This window comes from Rhagoletis pomonella, unplaced genomic scaffold (assembly GCF_013731165.1).
Source record: "Rhagoletis pomonella isolate Grant_MI unplaced genomic scaffold, Rhpom_1.0 Rhpom_scaffold_00005, whole genome shotgun sequence".
NCBI lineage: Eukaryota > Metazoa > Arthropoda > Insecta > Diptera > Tephritidae > Rhagoletis > Rhagoletis pomonella.
Genome location: NW_023458559.1, coordinates 74003755 through 74024812, shown reverse-complemented (window position 1 = coordinate 74024812; position 21058 = coordinate 74003755). Strand labels below are relative to the sequence as shown.

At 40.1% G+C, this 21058-nt stretch overlaps 4 protein-coding genes across 6 annotated transcripts; 3 read left to right on the top strand and 1 right to left on the bottom strand.

Annotated features, from left to right (window-relative positions):
• Window positions 1-2289: 2289 nt before the first annotated feature.
• On the top strand, window positions 2290-2944 carry LOC118739495 (vacuolar ATPase assembly integral membrane protein VMA21 homolog). Its single transcript, XM_036470852.1, has 2 exons — window positions 2290-2437; window positions 2503-2944. Exons 1-2 carry the CDS (start codon window positions 2384-2386, stop codon window positions 2755-2757), a joined length of 309 nt encoding a protein of 102 aa, XP_036326745.1. The 5' UTR covers window positions 2290-2383; the 3' UTR covers window positions 2758-2944.
• A 92-nt stretch (window positions 2945-3036) lies between these two features.
• LOC118739493 (glutaminyl-peptide cyclotransferase-like) lies at window positions 3037-6849 on the top strand. Of its 2 annotated transcripts, none has more exons than XM_036470850.1 (2): window positions 3037-3468; window positions 5450-6849. In XM_036470850.1, the coding sequence occupies exons 1-2, from the start codon at window positions 3334-3336 to the stop codon at window positions 6410-6412; spliced, it is 1098 nt and encodes a 365-aa protein (XP_036326743.1). In that variant the 5' UTR covers window positions 3037-3333; the 3' UTR covers window positions 6413-6849. The 2 variants fall into 2 exon arrangements, with proteins under 2 accessions (XP_036326743.1, XP_036326744.1); XM_036470851.1 differs by lacking the exon at window positions 3037-3468 and adding an exon at window positions 4831-5324.
• Window positions 6850-7861: 1012 nt separating this feature from the next.
• LOC118739491 (28S ribosomal protein S31, mitochondrial-like) lies at window positions 7862-9375 on the top strand. Of its 2 annotated transcripts, XM_036470848.1 has the most exons (4): window positions 7862-7977; window positions 8043-8534; window positions 8603-8709; window positions 8752-9375. In XM_036470848.1, the coding sequence occupies exons 1-4, from the start codon at window positions 7937-7939 to the stop codon at window positions 9288-9290; spliced, it is 1179 nt and encodes a 392-aa protein (XP_036326741.1). In that variant the 5' UTR covers window positions 7862-7936; the 3' UTR covers window positions 9291-9375. The 2 variants fall into 2 exon arrangements, with proteins under 2 accessions (XP_036326741.1, XP_036326740.1); XM_036470847.1 differs by having other exon boundaries at window positions 8603-9375.
• Window positions 9376-9413: 38 nt separating this feature from the next.
• Window positions 9414-18799, bottom strand: LOC118739492. Its single transcript, XM_036470849.1, has 3 exons — window positions 15062-18799; window positions 13012-13852; window positions 9414-10098 (listed from the first exon to the last, which is right to left on the bottom strand). The coding sequence occupies exons 1-3, from the start codon at window positions 18797-18799 to the stop codon at window positions 9515-9517; spliced, it is 5163 nt and encodes a 1720-aa protein (XP_036326742.1). The 3' UTR covers window positions 9414-9514.
• Window positions 18800-21058: the final 2259 nt, after the last annotated feature.

The following is a 21058-nucleotide window of genomic DNA, read 5'->3' as shown; positions in this document are numbered from 1 at the left end:
AGCCAACTTCACTTCCTAACACCCTGTCAAATTCAGATTTTCCAACCGCTCAGCGTTGACGCCGCGTTATTTCGATACGCTTTATACAAATTGTATGGCCATGAGAACTTTTTAACAGCCAGACAACGCTGACGCTTCTATTTGATTAGGCAACAACAGCTTTCCCTTAAAATGAAATGTCACTTTACTTCCCCCTAATAATATGTAGATTGCTACTTACACTTACTTATGCAAGTGTTTGGCCGAGCTCCGAACGGCATTCCCACGACAGCCGGTTCTACGTATCGGAATGACTAGGGTTTTACCCGACCAAGGCTGTTGTTTCGGCGATCTAACCTCAAAAGTTGTACGTCCATAGGGCTACTTCTTCTTCGCATACTTCTGCTCATGGCTGGCATTGCGTCAAACCCTGAACCAGAAATATATACCCGCTACGTGTGCCAGAGACGATTATACCACAACTCCACCTCCGTCAGATACAATACATGCAATGGGTGGAGCCATCTCCGAGTTTGCTCAGGCCTCACGACTCACAGGCAATGGACCACTGCGTACGTGGCCCCTTGCTGCGCCAATCAAGCTGCCTCCACGGCACAACAGAATCCGCCTGAGCAACTCAACACAAACACAACCGCATCGCAATTCAATACAATAGACAATACCATAGACAGAACAGACCACACCACAGATACAACTGCACCACCACCCACACGCCACCGCCAACAACACCTAGTTCTTCCGACAATCTGCACGGTATGCCAGCCCAGCATATTCCGTAATGTGACATCAGTCAAATACACGTCGATGATACACCAATTTCGACGATGAACAACCCGAACATACTCGGAGAAATATTCGATAGTCTGTTCTCCTTCTCGGCGCATACAACCGCAATTGTCAACAAAGTACAAAGGCACAACAAGGTCCTCAAGTCGCTAGCCGGCAGCACCTGGGGCAAAGACAAAGAAACGTTGATGGCAACGTACAAGGCAATTGGCCGGCCGGTTCTGAACTACGCTGCGCCACTGTGGTCACCGGGGACTAGTAGAACGCAGTGGATGAAGCTACTGACTTGCCAGAACACGGCACTTAGGACAGCGACAGGATGCCTCTTGATGTCGCCGCAACACCACCTGCGCGAGGAGGCCCACATGCTCCCAGTTAAGGAGCATAACATAATGCTATGCAGGCAGTTTATGGTTGGGAGCCACAGATGTGGCCATCCAAACAGGCAACTCCTTGCAGAAGAGCCTTCGCCCAGGCACGTCAGAAGGCATCTCTACGAACTGGCGGACGAAGTCCAGAGGTTCATCAAACAACCTCTGGACCCGAGAGCCTATCGACAGGCCTTGAACGTCATTCACAGAGAGGCAGTCTCGAGTTATGTAGACTCCCGCCCTGTGAATGCCGTTCTGGGCGCACAACCACCAGACGTGGACGAGACAGAACTTCGTCTGCCTCGGGAGATTCGGACCACAATAGCCCAGCTGCGCTCTGGTTACTGCAGCAGGTTGAACTCATACCTGAGCAGATTAAGCGAAGATATTCCAAACGAATGCCCGGCATGTGGAGAGTCGCCCCATGGCTCACAGCATCTCTTCGCATGCCCTCTAAACCCCACCACGCTAACGCCCCTGTCCCTATGGACAGACCCCGTCGGGCCTGCACGCTTTCTAGGGCTGCAGTTAGTGGAGCTTAACGTCAACGACACAACAACAACAACAACAACCAGGTATGAATCCAGAACTTGCGGAGTGGAAGCGCGCACTGCCGCCCCTAATTTTTGATAAATTTCAATAATTAACAGGTGCGCGAATGCAACTAATATGTTGGGCTTTAAAATATGAAACATAATAAAAATTAGGTACATGATAAATGAATTATCTTTATTTTGACACAAAACTTTTTTTATCAATTATGTAGTTCATATAGATATAATATTTAAAAAAAAATAATACTAGAAGGAACCTGAAAGTGGTTTTATTTGAAAATTGGAGCCCAGATTTCCAATGGCACAGTTAAAATTTGTCGCCCTAGTTATCGCAATCTCCTCTAAAATTCATACAAATTAGAAGTTAATGTAGTTTACATTTATTTCTAAATAGTTCCATTACAGTTCGAGACGTTAACTTCTTATATTGAATTTATTTGTTAATTTACATACGTATTTGCTCAAAGTAGTGAATTCACTTATTCGCGTCAAAGCTATAGCATTGCGCTGTAGTGCAACGCTGTGTGTGTTGTAAAACTGCTTACCGGCGAAATGTCATCACGTGACGTTTCCCTAATTTGTCAATTGCGAATAAAGAGAAATCAGAAAACATTAAAAAGCATTTATGAAAATAAAACTTGTTATTCGTAAGTAAATTATTTACCTCATATTATGGCTAACAAAAAAGGAAATAATACAAGTAGTCGCGCGCAACAACGATTAGATGTAAGTGCATTCATATATTTTAACTGGAATGATTTGCTTTAATTGGGCTACTCAATCCCTTACAGGACTCAAATGATTACAGCGCCTTCAAAGTGGTATTCTTCTATTGTTCGCTTATTGTGTTCCTGCCTGTTGCAACATTCTTTCTACTTAAGTCCGCAGTGCTGGACCGATTGTTTACAATGTCTGAAATTACGACCAACATATACTCAGCCGTTGGCGCTATTGTGGCGCTGCACCTAGCGCTGGGTCTCTACATATACCGTGCATATTTCGGTAGTGGACAACCGAAGTCAGAGTCATACAAAAAAGTTGATTGAGTGACACATAAATAAGAACAATAATTAAAAGTGATTGATCGCGAAAGAATGGTGTTAAGCAGTATTACCTGCACAGAGGAACATGTGACGTGTTTTAGGTAGTTACTCTAAGTACATCTATGTATATAAAACGTAAATGCACAGATAGACATTTTTATTACAATGAATATAATAATATTTACGTCAACTTTTTTATTTTAAATTGCATTTTCTAAAGCATTTTATGGTACAAAAAGAATGCACAACGGTTTGTAAATAATAATAAAATAAGGCATAAATAAGGAAAGGTATTTTATATTAGACCTTAAAACTTGCTTCCAAACAAAGCAAAACCAATTGATAAGAAATTAAAACCTGCTGATTATAGCCTAGTTCCTACATTCTGCCCTAAATGAATACATCCATTTGTTTACACACAATTTAGCTTGACAACACCGTCAAATGTGCAATCTGACATTTTGTTTAGGAGGAACTTTTATTGTCGTGTAAGTGTTTCCATCCGCTCACGGCCTGCGATTCATATTAGCATAGCAAAATTCATTTATTTATTCAAGTAGGCAGTTAATTAAGAATGCAATGAAGTTCTTCCCTTGGCGTGGTAAAAATTTACGATTTTATAACCGATGGCTGCGGCAGTTGGGCAATACGATTGGTGTGAGAGAACGGCCCAAAATCTATAATCTCGGAGCGTGTTTCGAATTAGATGAGTTGGTAAGTCAACCAGTTGCCAATATCCCATATTTTATTAATAGACTCAAAAATAATTAATTCTAAATAGCGATGATCCTAATATTTTGTAGTAAAATAAAAATAAACGTAAATATTCCAAACAGCTGATAAACAGGTGGTAGTAGTGTTGTATAATAGGTGTAATCCCGTATTCCTCGGACTAAAACTAGGAAAACTGTCAAAAAATAAAAATTCGCTCAGAGCGAGAGAGTAACGTTGAAAAGTACGGGATCGCTTTCTAGTAAAAAAGGTAACTTCTGTCAACTTCAACATAACCTCCAAATTTTGATTCAAAATTTTTGCTTATTTTGTATGTCAACACACTCAGTTCACACATGTAAATAACCAAAAATACTTTCAAATTCATTAGAATCCACTTAAACAAGTAATTATATACTTTTTCACATGAACTAGCAGAGTGCGCTTGTCTTTTGTTTACAATTTGGTTGCCAAACACACTACAGCTGATCGTTTGACACATTTACCAGAATTTACCAGAAAAAAATTCTCGGACTAAAACTGGTAGCTTCTGACTGAGAGGACCTCATTTACTCTCTTTTTTGTCCTCTCAATAGTCAGAGAACCGTGTACGGGATCGATATCCCGTAAAATCTGACTGATTCTGACTAGTCCGGACTCGTACGGGATCGCAATTATTGTTTTGCTATATAATATATAAAGAAGAATTTATTTCCACTATTTTCATTGGAAAGTCGTAAGTTTGAGAAGAATTTGCTTCACTAAGGGCCGGTTACTCAATGTCTGGTTAACACTTATCTCCGGTTAAACATAGTTATCCACGTTATCGACTTCCTGTTGTATGCATGGAGTCGAAGACGTCGATAACGATGTTTAACTGCAGATTAGTGTTAACCAGACATTGAGTAACCGGCCCTAAATCTTATCGTTTGCTTTGTATGTGTAATTTAGATGCGAAATAAATAATAATAGCCCTTAAGGTATAATTTTACATTTAGCCATTACTAACACTTATGGTTGCTAGTACTAGTGGAATAAAAGGAAGGGGCATATTCCTAATCGAAATAAAGTCGACTCTAAAGATAGTTGCCCTGTTTTTTTGTCAGATATTCCATTGAAAATTGCGTCAATAAGCTGCCTGACTATGAATATGCCTTATAGTTTTTATCATCGTTAACTTGCAATTATTATTAAACAATTGCCGCACAGATCTTGCTACTGCATAATTATTGAATCATGTTGCTACTGTTTGTTTTATTAATTATTTGCATCAAAAGCCGCATGTCCTGTTTAACAATTTTCAACATGTACCTCACGATAAATGACATCGATAGTTCCTAACATTGTTGACTATCGCGCACTGCTGACTACGCCCATTCCTAAGAAAATATTTTTCTGATTGGGTTAAACACTTTAATAATAAATTTTTTCGGCTACAAGTAATCACAGTATATACTGTGCAAGTAATTTTGCAGTGCAACAAGACGGTCATTATGTAATTTATTTAAGCTTCGTTCTAAAATTAACCAGGTTCCATTCAAATAAGCAAAAGAAAAGCCACTAAAACACCTGTTAAAGTAAGATAAACATCAAAAAAACGACGACGAAGCCACTTGTTGGCTGTTTAGTGTATGTGTACATGCTTGCGTACATATACTCGTACTTACAACCCACCGGCCAGTTCAGCAGTAGATTTGCTTCCGTGTCAGTGGGAAAAAATATATCATAGGCTCTGAACCGTGAAAAAATTAATAAGCTGCAATATGTCGTTTTTAAAATCATATTTGGCACTATTGTTTCTACTCAGCGTCGCAGTATTTGCAAACAAGCAAGGCGACTTCCTTGTCGGTCGGAATGAGGTATTTATGTATTAAAATTTCCGAATTCTCTAAATAACAAATTGTAATAATCTGTCTTATAGTATAAACAGTCATAAACCTACCCATAATAATCTAAACTAACTTATTCATCCGGCTGCTTTCAGATGGAGTATCGCGCAGGAGAGCTATCCGAAACGGATTTCTTAAATTTAGGTCAACTTTCGGATGTACCGCACTTACGTAAAACCGTTAAAAATATACTTATACCCCGCGTTGTTGGCACACCTGGACATGCTTTAGTGCACGAGAATATAACAAAGGAAATGCAAGCACTTAACTGGACTGTTGAGATTGATAAATTTCATGAGACAGTGCCACTTCTCGGAAAAATTCATTTCAAAAATATCATAGCAAGACTTAATCGAGATGCAGAGCGCTACTTAGTGCTTGCGTGTCATTACGACAGCAAATATTTTGAAGAATTTGAATTTCTTGGTGCAACGGATTCCGCTGTACCATGCGCAATGTTACTTAATTTAGCACATGTATTAAAAAAAGAGCTTGAACCCTTTCGGAAAACAAAACTCAGTTTGATGTTTATTTTCTTTGATGGTGAAGAAGCTATTAAGGAATGGGGTCCGACTGATTCAATTTATGGTGCACGACATTTGGCTAAGCGATGGGAAGAGGATGGCACAATAAACTCACTAGATATGTTGGTACTTTTGGATTTAATCGGTTCAGCTGATCCTACTTTTTATAATTTCTTTGCCAACACGGAGGCATGGTACTCACGTTTGGTAGATTTGGAAGAACGTCTTTCAAATGTAAATATGTTGGACCGTTATATAAGCAGCGGTGTGTCACGTCAATATCCAAATCGATATTTTCAACCGAACACATTAAGGTCATCATTTGTTGAGGATGATCACATACCATTTTTAAGGCGTAACGTACCTATATTGCATCTGATAACAATACCATTCCCAAGCGTGTGGCATACGAAAGATGACAACGAGTCGATAATTGATTATACTGCCACGGAAAATATATCACGCATTCTTCGCCTATTTACTATGGAATACTTACTTGGCGCAATTGAGGATAATAGAGATAAACATACATAGAAATAAGCTAAAAAAATCAATGGGAAAGTGCAGTGTAGTATATTAGTAGCAATAACCTATTTGATAGTGTTTCTAACTGATCAGCACTATTATCTATTTAATTAATTTCCAAAAGTTTAGGGGAAACACATATGTGCAAACTGCACATACAATTATACATACACAGATGTGTACCTATATACATATACATAGCTACTAAATAATAACATACGTACAAACAGCGCGTTTGCGGCCTACGTTAAATAATTTGTATATATTGTTATACATATCAGATGCTTGTTTGTTATAAAGTAATTAACTGTAAAATTGTATAAAAGTTCACTATACATATTTACATGTATGTATGTAAGCTTAAGAAAGAGCCAAATGCCAAGCATTTATTTTAAAATCAGATACCTACATAATAAAAATATTTGACAGATAATATAAAGAAACAACCGGAAATGTTTACTTTATCAATCGACGGTCTCAAAAAGAACCAAAATCATTTACCCCTATATATTTATTGAGCGAAAATGGCTCGTATGATATTGCAAAAATAAATTTCATGATGATCGGTTCTACATTAATAGAGCGTTCTGACGAGATACGACCAAGGATCATAACACACCCCGAACCCTCAGAAGGAAATGATACAAAAACATTTCCATCAACTAAAAAAAAATCAAGACGAATTTTTTGCATAAAGCGAAGCGCACATTGGCGCGATTCTGTCGTTGCGAATACGTTGCGAATTCGGCTGTTAACTTCGAATCCGCAAACGTGCGCACACTTGAGCGATTTTTTCGCGTCGATTTCCGATGTACAATTCACTAAATTTTCCCTTTATTTCGTGTATTTTCGCACTCGGCGTGCCCAAATCGTACAAAATACTATTATTACGAACGTTTTTATTAGTTTTTGTATATTACACGTTTTTTTTTCTTTGCCTTTATTGCTGTGACACCTTTCTTTTTCTTCTTTGACGCCTTCAAAACGCTGCAAGCCGCGTTTCGAACGCGTCAATAGAGAACATTGAATGATCGAAAAATTCGCAGCGACGGAATCGTGCAAGTGTGCGCTAGCGCATTAAAATGTATGGGTAGCATTGTTGTAATTTTTGGGCTTGCGGATTCGCAACGACAGAATCGCGCCAATGTGCGCTTCGCTTAAAACAATTCTGAAGACTTGTCTCCAAGTAATGCAAATATTTTTTTTTCTTCATGATTATATATATATACCTGTTTTTGTACGATCGACAAGCAGTTATATTTGCGGATTTTGTTTTTAAGTTAGCTCACTTTAGATATAGGTGTGCGATATTATTTTGCCCGCAGATTTTCATCCGGAGCAAGGATATATATCAGGATTTTTGAGAGTTGGTCACTGCCTACATATAACGATTTTTACCTTTTTAACATCTCCAATAAGCGAAATTTTCACATCACTAGAAAATTTCCATATGTTTTTGACATTTCGAGTTCGTTGATGCTGTAACAAATTTAATTTTGCGCTGAAGGAATTTAGTTAAAATTAATTAAAAATATGATGCTTCTGCTGCGTAGGACTACCTCGTTGAGTATACGGTAAGTTGTATATAATAACAAGTCATAATTGTAGGAATTTGTCTCATAAACTCACCTGCCAACAGAGTTCTCACATCGCGTGTAGTCGGTGCACGCAAATACAGCAGAGATTACGATTCGTCGGACGATGAGAAGGAACCAAAAGCAAAACAAAAGAAATCTAAGCATGATAACAGAAGTGAAAGGAAATCTGCGTCTACACCAAGTACGACCGATGGCGGCTCCGCCGAAGAGCCAGCCGTCACACGCCTCAATCGTTTGTTGGCCAGTATGCCCACAGAAAATACCTATTCATTGACCAATAAAAACAATGTAATATTACCGCGCCCAGGAGAAGCACATAAAAAACGAAAAGAGGCATCGAAGCAAGAAAGTGCGTCTAAAGATATATTTGTTGCTGCTAAACGTGTAGCATCTCTAGCGGGAGATGGAGAACAAAAACAGCAAGTGGAGTCAGAGTTGTTAGCTAAATTACTAGGCCATAATCAAGAAGAAAATGTTGAAGGCGTAACTAGTGGTGATGCACCAAAGAAACCAGTCGCCGAATTGAGTTTAAGGTAAATTGTATACGTATAGGAAAACAAACAGCAATTTAATGCTTAAAATGTTTAATTATACCTCTTAGCGAGCTAATTGTGGGCATGAAAATCGATCGTACTAACCAGCCCAAAGAACAAAGTCGTGGTGAGTTTGTGCGCCGTGCTATAGAAGCGAAGACGCAGAAGCAACAAGGACAAGGCCGCTACAATAACAACAACAACAACAAGCAACAAGGACAACCGCCTAGTGCGCGTAAAGAACGAATACGTGAAGCAGCTACTTACACTGGTAGCGTAAACCTGTTTGGATCTCAACCACTCGGCATTTTTAAAAATAAAGACAAACTACAAGAGTCCCCCGACATGCTTAGCACCTGGGCACACTTGCAGCAAAACGAACTAAAATTACTAGTAACACATCCACCAGCAAACTACCTTGAAAAGTTAATACTTTGGACAGAGCAAGGGAAAGTATGGCACTTCCCCATCGACAACGAGCAAGACTTGCACGATGAAGTGAATGTTGACTTCTCTGAGCACATTTTTCTCGAACAGCACTTAGAAGGATGGTGTCCAGAAAAGGGACCGATTCGTCATTATATGGAACTGGTGTGTGTGGGTCTTTCGAAAAATCCATATTTAACAGCAAAAGAGAAGAAAGAGCATATTCTCTGGTATCGTGATTATTTTGAGACTAAAAAGGATATACTTAAGGACTTGATTACTCAAGAGAAGAACCAAGGAGAAGTTCAACAGAAGAAAGTGGAAGCTTAGTTTAAGCTGAATGAATGAGCAAAAGTGTTATTATATTTTTGATGCAAGCAATAGTGGAAATATAAGATCTGTTTTAACAAGGAAACCTGAAAACGCTGCTATACTCAAAAGCAGGCTAATTAGGAGTAAGTTTGTCATTGCTAACGTTTAATTTTTTTTCCTTTATTTACTTTGTATAAAATCATTTCAAAAATATGTATTCGCAGTAAGTTAATACTGTTAATTCAAAATTGAACATCTTCGTACATTTTTGGATTGCGTTGTATGTTATCCTCCATGATACGCTTTCGTCCGACTTCCCACTTGTCAAGTCTCTCCAAAATCTCTGGCAGTAATGAACGCAATGTCACACGTGACATCTCAGGACCATCTCGTAATTCAACATTAGTTTTAAAATTATAATTCGGCGTGTAGCCATTCAGTTTAAGGAAATGATCGAAATAGAATGGTACAATTTGCTCTTGTATAGTGTCCATAACAAAGATGCTATCGCGCGCTTCTTGCAAATGCATAACATCACCTTCATCATTGAAGGCGCGGAAAAAGAATTTTGTGTGCTCAGAAACACGTGTTTCCTGAACGACTTTCTTCTTTGGCTTCTTTTTGATTGTGAAGCGTGGTAATTTACCTATACGTTTCGGCCTTATAAAAGGCGGTTCCAAATTGTGACACACCTTTTTCATTTCACTTTCAATACGTTTTTCTACTTGATAAGCTTGTCGAGAGATTTTACGATCATAAGCGCGACGCCGACGAAGCTGAACTTCAGTGCTTAGACTCTCATCGACTGGTATGATTTCGAATTTAGCTGGAAAGGCAAAAAAAGTATGAAATTCATTTTTTTGTTCCATTTTAAATATAAATTGGATTGCGACCCGTTTTTCTAGATACGGTAAATTTCCCAAGATATTTTCTTTTTAAATTTGCATTGCGAATGAAAAATTAAAAATAAATCAAAATCAAACTAACAAGGAAAATGTTACTCATACGTAACGCTCGTATCTTTTTTCGGACAAAAAATACAGTTTTCCAATATAATAAAGAAATTCTTGGTATGATAATACCAGGTATTCCTTTATTGTACACTCGGAGACAAAATGGTGTGTCTTACAAAAGCGATGTAAATCTAAATTTCTCAAAAAAAAATTCAAAAAAGTTGCACAACAACAATATTCTAGTTTGAAGTGTCTTCAAAATATCGTTAATTTTTGGGTCACATGAGTAATGCATTTTTAAAACGTGTTTCCGCTAACACTGTGTATGTATTAAAAAATATAGGCTGGCAAAAAAGTATAAATGCAATATTTCGGAAAAAACCGCAGTATCCATTCTTGGAATCCAAAAATAAGAATTATTCTGTGAAAGAAAGTTTAGATACGAGCGTTACTCATACGCCATGTACGAGTACGACCGTGTACGATATGGCGTATGAGTAACATCTGCTCCTTTTTCATACAAAAAAATTATTGCACATTTTCATTTGACCATTCACAACTTTTTTATTTATCCATCGATTTTCATCGTTAGGAGCTTAATTTCTTTGTAAAAGAACAAGCTTTAATACAAATAAAAAAAAAGTTTATTTTTTTTATTTTTCCTTAAAGTTTAAATTTTTTTCATAAAAATGAAAATATCTCTTGAAAAATTGTATACAGATCAATAATCTGCCACTCAATATTAAGTTTGCGTGTTTTGACGTTTTTTGTGTCGTTTCAAAACTTAAGAAACTTAGGCCCACTTGCAGAACAGCAGATTATCTATTTAACTCGAAGTTGACCGGTTAAATTGAGAAATTGGATTGCACAAGAGTAGGTTAGACACTAACTCAGAGATAAAAACTTAAATATTTAACCCAGAAAATTTTGAGGGTTAAATGGTTAAGTTTGTGTCAGTTCTGCCGAAAACTAGAAAAACAAATAAAATTAAAACAAATACATAAAAAAATAAATAAATAAATGAAAAGATGGACGAATTGGTGCATTCTGACGATGATGAGGAAATCATTGATTAAGTCAACTCAGATTTCTATAACAGATCAACAGCTGAGCGAAGTGATCATTATAATGCTCTGCGAGATAAAGCATTCCACAGGAGATTTCGCTTGCAAAAGGAAAGCGTTATTTTCCTTTTAGACAAGCTTAAAACGCGGTTAGAATGCTCAAAGAGGTTGGTACTTCCGCTCAATTTATTCACATTAAACAATAAGTTAAGTTTTTATAATATTGTTGCAAACTTTCCATGGTGCGGCAGTATCCTGTGGAAATCGAATTGAATTCCCGCGTCAGCTCTATCCACGCATTTGCTTTGCTAAAAGGCTAGTGCCATCGTTTTTTTATTTTCTGGGATATGCACGAACGAGTTTAGTTTGCGATTCCATGAACAAAACCGGATAGTTTTAACGAGTTGAAACTGCAGTAAAATAACCACAAAAAAATTCAATTCAATGTAATGTAAAATGATGTGTGGTTTTGCATACCTGTAAGAATGCAATTGTCGCTTTGTAAATCCAATGGTGAACAATTAAGCACAAACATATATTTAATATGAAGCAATAATTTTTTTGGTATTTTTTTCTGTTATTGAATGAGCATTTGATGAGCTTTGGGCTATATTATTTTTATTTCAAACATCAAAAAAATGTCAGTATTCAAAACAAATGACAAAAAACGGTTTGTGATGCCAATAAAATTAAAAATTGCCCGACAGTAACTTCGTTTACTTAACTCTGTGTTGATTTTATTTTCTGCAAGACGTTGTCTGAGTTAAGAAAATAGAAGTTTAACTCAGAGCTACTGAACTCTGTATTTATATATTTAACTCTGGATGTTCTGCAAGTGGGCCTTAGAAATTAATTTTTTGAATATAGTTACTTAACCTCTCAAGTGTCATTCTTCTAACTTTGCCCTTTTAAATACCAAAAGTTCATTTTCATTTTAGAAAACTATAAATATTCTTTCTTTATAATAGGATTGGGAGTTCTATCCGGCGACTGTGTTTGCCAATATCTGATTGAAACATCCGGATATCTAGTTAATAAAGTGGTATTAACCGGATTTCCGAATAACAGAAAAGAACCGGATATACGGATTTTCAAACCAAAGATAAAATAAAATAATTGGTGTATTACTGAAGTGCTTTATAATATCCCAGAAAATAATTTAGGTAAGTCTTCTTAAGTGAAGCTATTCTAAGAGGCCTACCCAAGAAGGGCTGAAAAAAGTTCTTCCTTGCATGCCTTGTAGAAGGGCTTATTCATTTACAATTTACGCGAATGCATAAATTTATATTATTTAGCATTACAAAAGAATTTCAATAAACATTTTAAGTTGCAATAAAACATATTTGATATAAACCATAAGCAAATAGCTCAAAGATGTATGATTTTTATAAATTAAAGTGGCAACTTTAAAAGAACTCCTCCAAAAGGTCTTCCGAAGTACGTCCTATAAAAGCCCTTCTGAAAGGCGTTCTATAGGTAGCGAAATAAGAAGCCCTTCAATTTGCGCTACTCCATACAAAAAAGAATGAAGAAAGGAGTGTAGAGTGGAAGGCCTCTTGACTCTCAGGAAGGCCTTTCGGAACGGCTTTTAACTCCTGAAATTATCTACTGGGATATTTATTTGGCAACTCAATAGATTCAGAAATTCATATCAGTTTCACGGAAGATAAAAATTCAAACCGAATATGTAATATTTTTAAAAACCATAATCAGAAAACTTACATATCAGCTCCAACACCACTTCGGAAATCATGGCGACCATTTCGAAAGGCTCAGGATCTTCACCACTAGCGCTGCGCATATTTGCCGGTACAATTTCGCGCCACACCTCAGCAATGACCGCACGATGTTTGATGAAATTATCATCGCTGAATGATTCCTCAATGGGTTTATTCAAAAATTCAATTGTACGTTTCTTCATTTCTGCCGCACGATCGGACATAAAATACAGCTTTGCACATTTGCGCGAAACATACGCTTGCTTTTCGCGCAAATCCTCTAGACACCATTCCTCAAAAGTATCCAACCTACTCTGCAGCTCAGTGTATATGGATAGCGTAAAGTGCATTTCGAGCAACAATACAAAGGTTTTAATTTTCAAATTTTCTATGCCACGCATAAAACTCTCCGCATCGGGAAATACAATTAGTATAGGATGCAAATTTTGTAGATATACATCCTCATAATAGACCTTAATTGCCCACGCGTCGTCTTTGTCACGCTTACGTATATTTACAATATTGCGTTTGGCGATCGACTCTTCGAAGTTCTCCAATTCAATCACCACCCTTTCGCATTCTTTCCCATAGCCATTTTCTTCTTCTTCTTCCTCTTCCTCATCGCACTCGGAATCGCGCTGTACCGGTTGTTCAATGCGATGTATCCAATCGTTTTCGTAACGCCACTCCGAATCACCGAGCAAATAGTGAAAGTTTTGTAACATTATACGGCGAATCCAATGGCCTTCAATAAAAACAATGTCCATATTAAGCACAATTTGTTGGCGTTCTAATTCACGAAATTCACGCTTCAAAGCGTCTGTGCGGTCGTAATAGGATTTCACCTGGAAAAATCGAATGGAAAGCATCATTGCTTCGGATATCAAAACAAAGACGAATAGTGGAGAACGCGTTAGCGGAGGCGAGAGATATTCTTTGCAATAAGTCCAGGAATGAAAGAACTAGACTGACAAACCTCCTTAGGTTTACGGCAACCTAAAATCTTATTGTGGCTTCTAATCAACCTTTTTAAAGAGAAACGGAAGATTATTACAGGTATCGGTTACTCTGGGCCAATTACGGTCAATATATTGTAACCGCCTCAACAGCTACTTTTCCAGAATGAATGAATGAATGCCCGGTATATGGAGACCCCCACCGTCCCCATGACACAAACCCCCTCTTCACATGTCAGCGCTACACTACGCAGCGAACATCCCTCTCGCTGTGGTCCGACCCGTCGAAATACGGTCCGTTACAGTTCAGTTGTAAAAGTTTCGTATACCTTGGGAGGTTGGTCACGATGTCGGTGATGAGAGAAATGTGGGGTGGTCTACCTTCGTCCTGTTGCGTTTGCCGCAGTGGTTGTTGCTGCCTGGTGGGGGATGGACATCATCGCCACGTTCACGAACTCTCTCTCTCTCCTCAAATGCCGTCATCGAAGTTCAACCATCTCCTATAACAGAGAAAGTGCCTCGAGAGATCCGCGAACCCTGGGAAAACTACTGTCTGGATACACCAGGATGGTAAAACTCGTGCTTACATATTAATATTCGAACCTCATCCAAACCACATTTTCGAATGCCTTCTTAAACCCACTTAACTGAGCCTGTCTTTTTGGCCCGACGCCGTTGAAACACCTTTTTTCATGGGCCCAAAAAGGAGGGTTAAGTAGCCGCTTGGACAACGACAACCAGTAATTAGAGCCATAACTTTGGACGAGGCTGCAGCTCGATCGATCAGGGTCAGGTAATGTGCTAAAATCCAACAGACAAGTCCTAAAGCTACAGTCCGACAATTCTTCAATCGATAGATAAATTATGCGGATTAGAGAGCTCCCTGACAACTACGGTATGGGCAGCTTGTGGTAACAAGAAAAGGAGTCCCCTGCTTGAGGAAATCAATTGAAAGTATGTAAATGTACAGTGGTAAAAGCAATTAGAAAATTCGTAACGACTGTTGTTGTTGTTTATTTTTTAATTTGGTTGAGCCTTTGTGTGTTAACGTAATAAGTTTATTTGGTGTGAGTAAATAGGCAAACTAAACACACTTACCTTATGTACCACCGACGTGGCGGCTTCGTATTCACTTTTCTCCCACTTTGCGAAAAGCTTCTCATATAGTGACTTCAAAGTCAGCATATTCTCCCAATGGTGCTCGTTTAACCTATCGTAGATTTTCATACGCACTATTTGACCTTGTATGAGCATAGATTCGAATTTCAAACGCTGTGCATCCTTAATAAACGACCTGCCGCTTTTGAAATTGAACATTTTCACTGGTGGACGATTTTTCAATTCATCCACATAGTTTTCATCGATATCAGTCGTCACTACGCTGCGATACTTATGCGGTCCGTGGCCAATAAGTTTTTGACGTACATCTTCTACCGGAACCTCAAGGCGCAAACGCAAACCATTCCGTAGGCGCGTGTTGAATGTAAAGAAGCTATCTTTAGGTGTGCTCAATTTCAACTGCGCCTTGCGCTGTCCCGCAAAGGGGAGCACCACAAAAGGATTATTTTCTTCAGCCTCGATATCGAGTGGCTCCAACTTGAAGCGACAACGATTCAACGCTTCGAATGGCACCACTGATTTGCGTATATAGTCGAGTGGAATTTTCGTTTTGCCTTCCATTAGCAGAAAACTGCCACTGTCGTTCGTTAGATTCGTGCACACAGAGCTACTAAGCGAGGTCAGACACGTCTCAATACTTTTAAGATCCTCTTCTATTTCTTGAACTATTTCGTCACGATTGACAGTAAATATCTGGCCCTCATCTTCGTTCACTTTGGTTTCATAAAGCGCCTTGCGCACTTCATGTAAGAATTCCAAATACTCTTTGCGTCCTGGATAATCGAGTTCTTCGAAATCTTCAGCTGGACGACTGTGATAGTGGAAGTCGCGTGGCTGACACAGATCTTTAATGTGAAGAGTGTTATCGGCAACTACGTGCTTCCAAGACTTCTGCAGGTAGTTTTCGACCATTTCTTTTGTATTCCATTTGGGCATGGTCAAATCCATCTCAACAAATTGATTGCAGGGTGGTTGCGCCATGCGAAAATTGTCCATAACCACGCTCTCTTCTTTGCTCTTACCCTTCGTCACTTGAGCCTTGATAATCTTAGGCTGATAGTGTACATCCACCGGTTTCTGTTGCATATAATCCCAGTGATCGTGGTGATGGCGCGCCTCGAACAATTTCGAATAATCACGCTTCTTCACGTCCCGCAAATTGTTGAAGTGTATTTCGTCGGGACTAAGTTTGACCAAATCCGGCTTGTGTACCGCGGCGACGGTCTGGTCGAATAGTAGTGAAGGTACGCGCTCGTTAAGGTAGTCACGTGGCTTTCGCGGATGCCGACGTATGGTTGTTTCTCGATACCTGGGCGCAGGCATATTACCTCGCATGTCCATTGGTACTCTAACGCTTTTGGCTAGCTTTGCGCGCCTATTCTCTTCCTGATCCACTAACTCCGGCTCCGGTTCCGGTACCCATTCAGGATCTGAATCTGTGTCCGATTGCTCGCATTTTGTTTGCAATCTGGACTTTTTCACCACGTAACATGGTATGCCAAGCAATTTGAGACGCTTCTCTTTTATTTGCGCCTTGTGCTGTTTTTTTATTTTATCCTTCGCGGCCATGTATTCGAGCGTTGTATTCAAATTCATCAAATCGAGTTCATCACCCTGCTGTGCCGACTGCGATTTCTCACTCTGCTGGTTTTGCGCTCTTTCGTCATAGAGAAAACGTATCAGATTAAACTTCTTCATTGGATACTCGAGACGAGGTCGTACAATTCTAAACTTTTTACGCAAGTCACGTTCATAGTGACGTCCCAACCGCTTTTCGATGTACTCGCGTACGGCGCTACTCTTTATTTTCGGCAGTTTATAACCGAATTGTGGCAGAAAGATTTTGAGCAGGGGATCATCGGGCTCACGCAATTTCGGTATGCCCTCTTCAATGTCCAGCCTAATGGCTTCCTTCTTCGGCGCCAACTCCGCCAACCACCGTTCACGCGTCTTGCATGTCTTCTCTTTGCGCGTTCCGCCGGCCTTCTCTGTCTGGTGTTGCTTGCCGCGCAAGCTTTCGCCCAGCTTGAAGTGGAAGCCACGCAGCTTATAGTTGCTACCATACTTACCCACTTCAATGTCGTCCTCGTCATCGCTAGACTGTTCGCTGAGCTCTGTGCGTTCAGAGCTATGTTTTGGAGTATCGCTGCTAATCTCCAGCTTTGCTTCCGGGTAGTCCTTCAACTTGCCGAAATTTTTCAAAAAATATTCCTTTTTAACAAGGGCTTTGTCGCGTTTAATACGATTTTCCGCCTTCAATACCTTCTTGAACTGCTTTGTTTCGCGCAGCGTATGGGGAAAACCCTGTACTGGCTTTGGCGATTTACGCACCAGCCCTTCTATTTTAATATCGGGGTCGCATGCTGCATCTATGCTATCTACCACTTCAGTGAAATGCTTCTTCGCCAGCATTGTGGGTTTGAGCTCCTCATCAACTTTGTCTTGCCGTTTTTTTGCGTATTGTTCTTGCTCTGCGAGCTCTTTACGCCGCAAATAGAGCGTCTTGTAACGATCACGGCGGTTTCGGCTTTCTTCTGCTATTTTCTCTTGATTGTATGGCTTGTCGGCCGAGCGGAATAATTTACAAAACGGCAGAGGTGGTTCACTGCTTGGCTCCTTCTCTTCCACGGTGCGATCCGGCACCTCAAAGCATTTAGGCACTGTCAGGCGTTCATTTAACAATTCTCCTTCTACTTTATCCTGTATGTCCTGTTTGACACGACGTCGCTCCATGTGACGCACTATACTGCGATATAAGCTCTGATTTTGTACATCCTGTTCGTCGGCCTGATAGGTTTGTTGATAATCAAGGCCTTGAAAGTCCAGTTGCATAGGGTTCTCCAAGTCTTTTTGGTCGCAAATAAATGACTCTGATGATTGCGACCGCGTCTCGCCACAAACATTGTCTGCATATTTAACTGACTTTGCCAATATATTGAATTCACGCTTCTCTGAGAAAGCCTTCGTACGCAATGCCTGTGGATTAACCAAGCAATACTTCTTGCGCGGATCTCGAGTGAGAAAGAATTTTTGGCGCGTACGTGATAGTTTTGCAAACGCTTCGAAATTTATCGGGCAAGTGCCGACAAAGGGTTTTGGCGCACCAGCTACAACGCTCTCCCGACATGGTTTCTTCCATTCGGGACCGCGAAAATTCGTGCGTTTGGCACCCGACTCCTTATGTTGTGAATCGATCATTTCTTGTGAGGTGACTAACTGTTCATCTGACAGCCTCGGTGGCGTTGTTGTTGAATTTATGGTTAGATAGCTGCTTTTTGGCTTGGATGAGGTGGATGCGCTCGAGCATCTGCGTTTGAATTTCTTCGGCGCTGCTATAATCAAATTATCAAAATGTGAGTTTGTGGAACTTGTAAAATCGTAGCCGCGTTGTTTTCGGGGTGGGGTTGTTGTGGGGGACTCTTGCTCAGACAACCGTAGCTGGATATTTGCTACGTTAATCAGCGGTCTTGTTGGGTCACCATATTTAACGGCACTAGCAACTAGGCCCCATTTATCTTTGGCTGCAGCCTGTTGGTCACATATTTCATATTTAATTTTGTTTGTGCATTTTGCAGTTGTAGATGACGATGCTGCGTGTCTCTTTAAAAATTCTTGACGCAAACTCATCATAGACTTATCACTGGCGTCGCTCAACTTAAGCTCCTGCATCGATGGCCTCGGGCGTTTATAGTAATCCGATTTTTTTGTTGTTGGCATGGTGCTTCAAATATGTAGATAGAAAAAGTTTACATTTTTTAATTTTAACAAACTCATAAATAAACAATTCTTTCCTTCTATTATTTTATTCAGAAGATCATAAAAAACCATGATTCAATAATTGAATCATGGAAAAAAGCTACTTACAAAACCTTTAATAATTGAATCATGATAAAAAACCATTATTTCCTTCAATTATTCCATTCTGACAGTAAAGGCGAAAATACTTATTATGTAAGTGTTATTTAAGATAATTTTGAAAACGCTTAAACAAAGTAAAGTATTAAGCTAAACCAAATGAGATTGAAACTTTATTTACATATGTATCTAAAAAGCTGCTGGGGTATCGAATACCAACAAACGAATAACAAAGAGTAGTGATATTGAGAAAAAGATATTACCGCGACAGCCGACTCTAAGTACTGGAATGACTTGAGCTTTTCCCTAACAAGCACAGTTGTGTCGGCGACCTAATCCCATTTTGTTTGGCGACCTAATCCCGTTTTGTTCTGCGGACCCCATCAAGGGCTTTGACCCCAACCCCAGAAATCTGCGACAGCCAACGGCGACTTCACCCGAACTCTACTTTGGTTAGATGCAACACCTGTAACGGATAGAGTCATCTAAGCACCTTCTCAGGCCTTGGGTCTCACAGGGAGTGGGCCACAAGCTTTGTGTTCCCTGTTTCTCAAGCCATTCGGTATTATCCGCCTCCATAACCACCAGCTCGCATAACGCGCAGATGCGAACTAGCACTCAGAGAGCCTGCATGGCTCCAAGAAGCTCACAGGAGCCACAGTCAAACGCGATGACATAGGTGAACTACGCAGAGGTGAAAGCCGAATGGAATAAGGTGATTTCAGCGCACACAACAAACTTTGGACCACCGAACCTATGTCAACTTTAACAAAGCTGATTGGAATGGCATCGCGGAAGTTACTCAGAGTAGCTTCACCGCCTTTTCCATAACCGCAAATGTATATGCTGGCGAACGCCGCAGCTGCTCGCTTCATTCTATCTGTACGCATCGCGGAAGTCCAGCCAAAGTAACCGGCAAAAACGGCTGTTCTCGCAAATGAGTGTGACCTCATACGACAGGTCGATCCGGAGGATCCTCGCCTAAGGGGTCGTCAGTTGGAGATTCAGCAAGTGGTAAACCAAAATTAACGGAAAAAGTGCGAGGAGCTTTTGAAGACCTGCATTTTTGTCTATGGTGTGAGTAAGCTCAGGTCAACCGTGAGGTCCTGCCTGGTGTAGGAAAGCTAATTCGATGGTCACGCCTCGTCGAGCCCGAAGAAATGCGCGGGCCATTTTAGCCAGCAATTTGCATGCATTCTACGGTAGATAAGGCCAAGCGGCGGCTGATCAGGAGGCTGCACAAACTGCCCAAAAACAATGACTTACTTTCAGCGGCGGTGCGGTCCAGGTGGTCATCGGTAAGGCGAAAACCTCCAAAGGCATTGGACACGACGAAATTTGCATACTGATGTTGAAACATTTGAGTCCTGCGGGCGTAGCATATCTCAACTTGTAAATGGCCACTATCATCACTCCCGAAATGTGGAAATTGGGGAAAGTGGTCCCACTTCTGAAACCGGGGAAACCAACTAACAAAGGAGAGTGTTACCATCCGACAACGCTCCATTCCCTGTTCACGAAGACACTTGAGGCCTTGCTAATTCCACACTTCACATACCACCTGACCTTTTTAGATCAAACAGCAAAACCTAGCAGATTTAAGCGAGGGATTCCACAGGGTGGTGCCTTCTCCCCCCTCCTGTTTAACTTTTATATCTCGAAGCTCTCTCTGCTCTGCTCTCGAAGCTCCCTCTGCTCTGACCGATTTTACCTGATCTTATATGCTGACGACTATTTGATATTGGCGTCAGGGAATGGAACTGATGACCTCTGTATGAAAGCAAACGGCTATCTCCCCAAACTTTCTCGCTTATTCACTGCAAGGAGCATAACCCTCTCTCCAACGACCACCTCGGCTTCAACTAGGCATTCACCCAACTCAAACATTTTTGGGGTTACCTTTGATAGCCTGCTTTCCTTCTCCGCGCACACAACCGCAATTGTCAATAGAGTACAGAGCTGCAAGGAAAAAGAAACGTTTCTGAGAACATACAAGGAAATTGGCCGGCCGGTTCTAAACTATGTAGCGCCCGTGTGGTATCTGGGGACTAGCAGGACGCAGTGTACGCAACTGCAGACATGCCAAAACATGGCACTCTGGACAGTAACTGGATGCCTTCT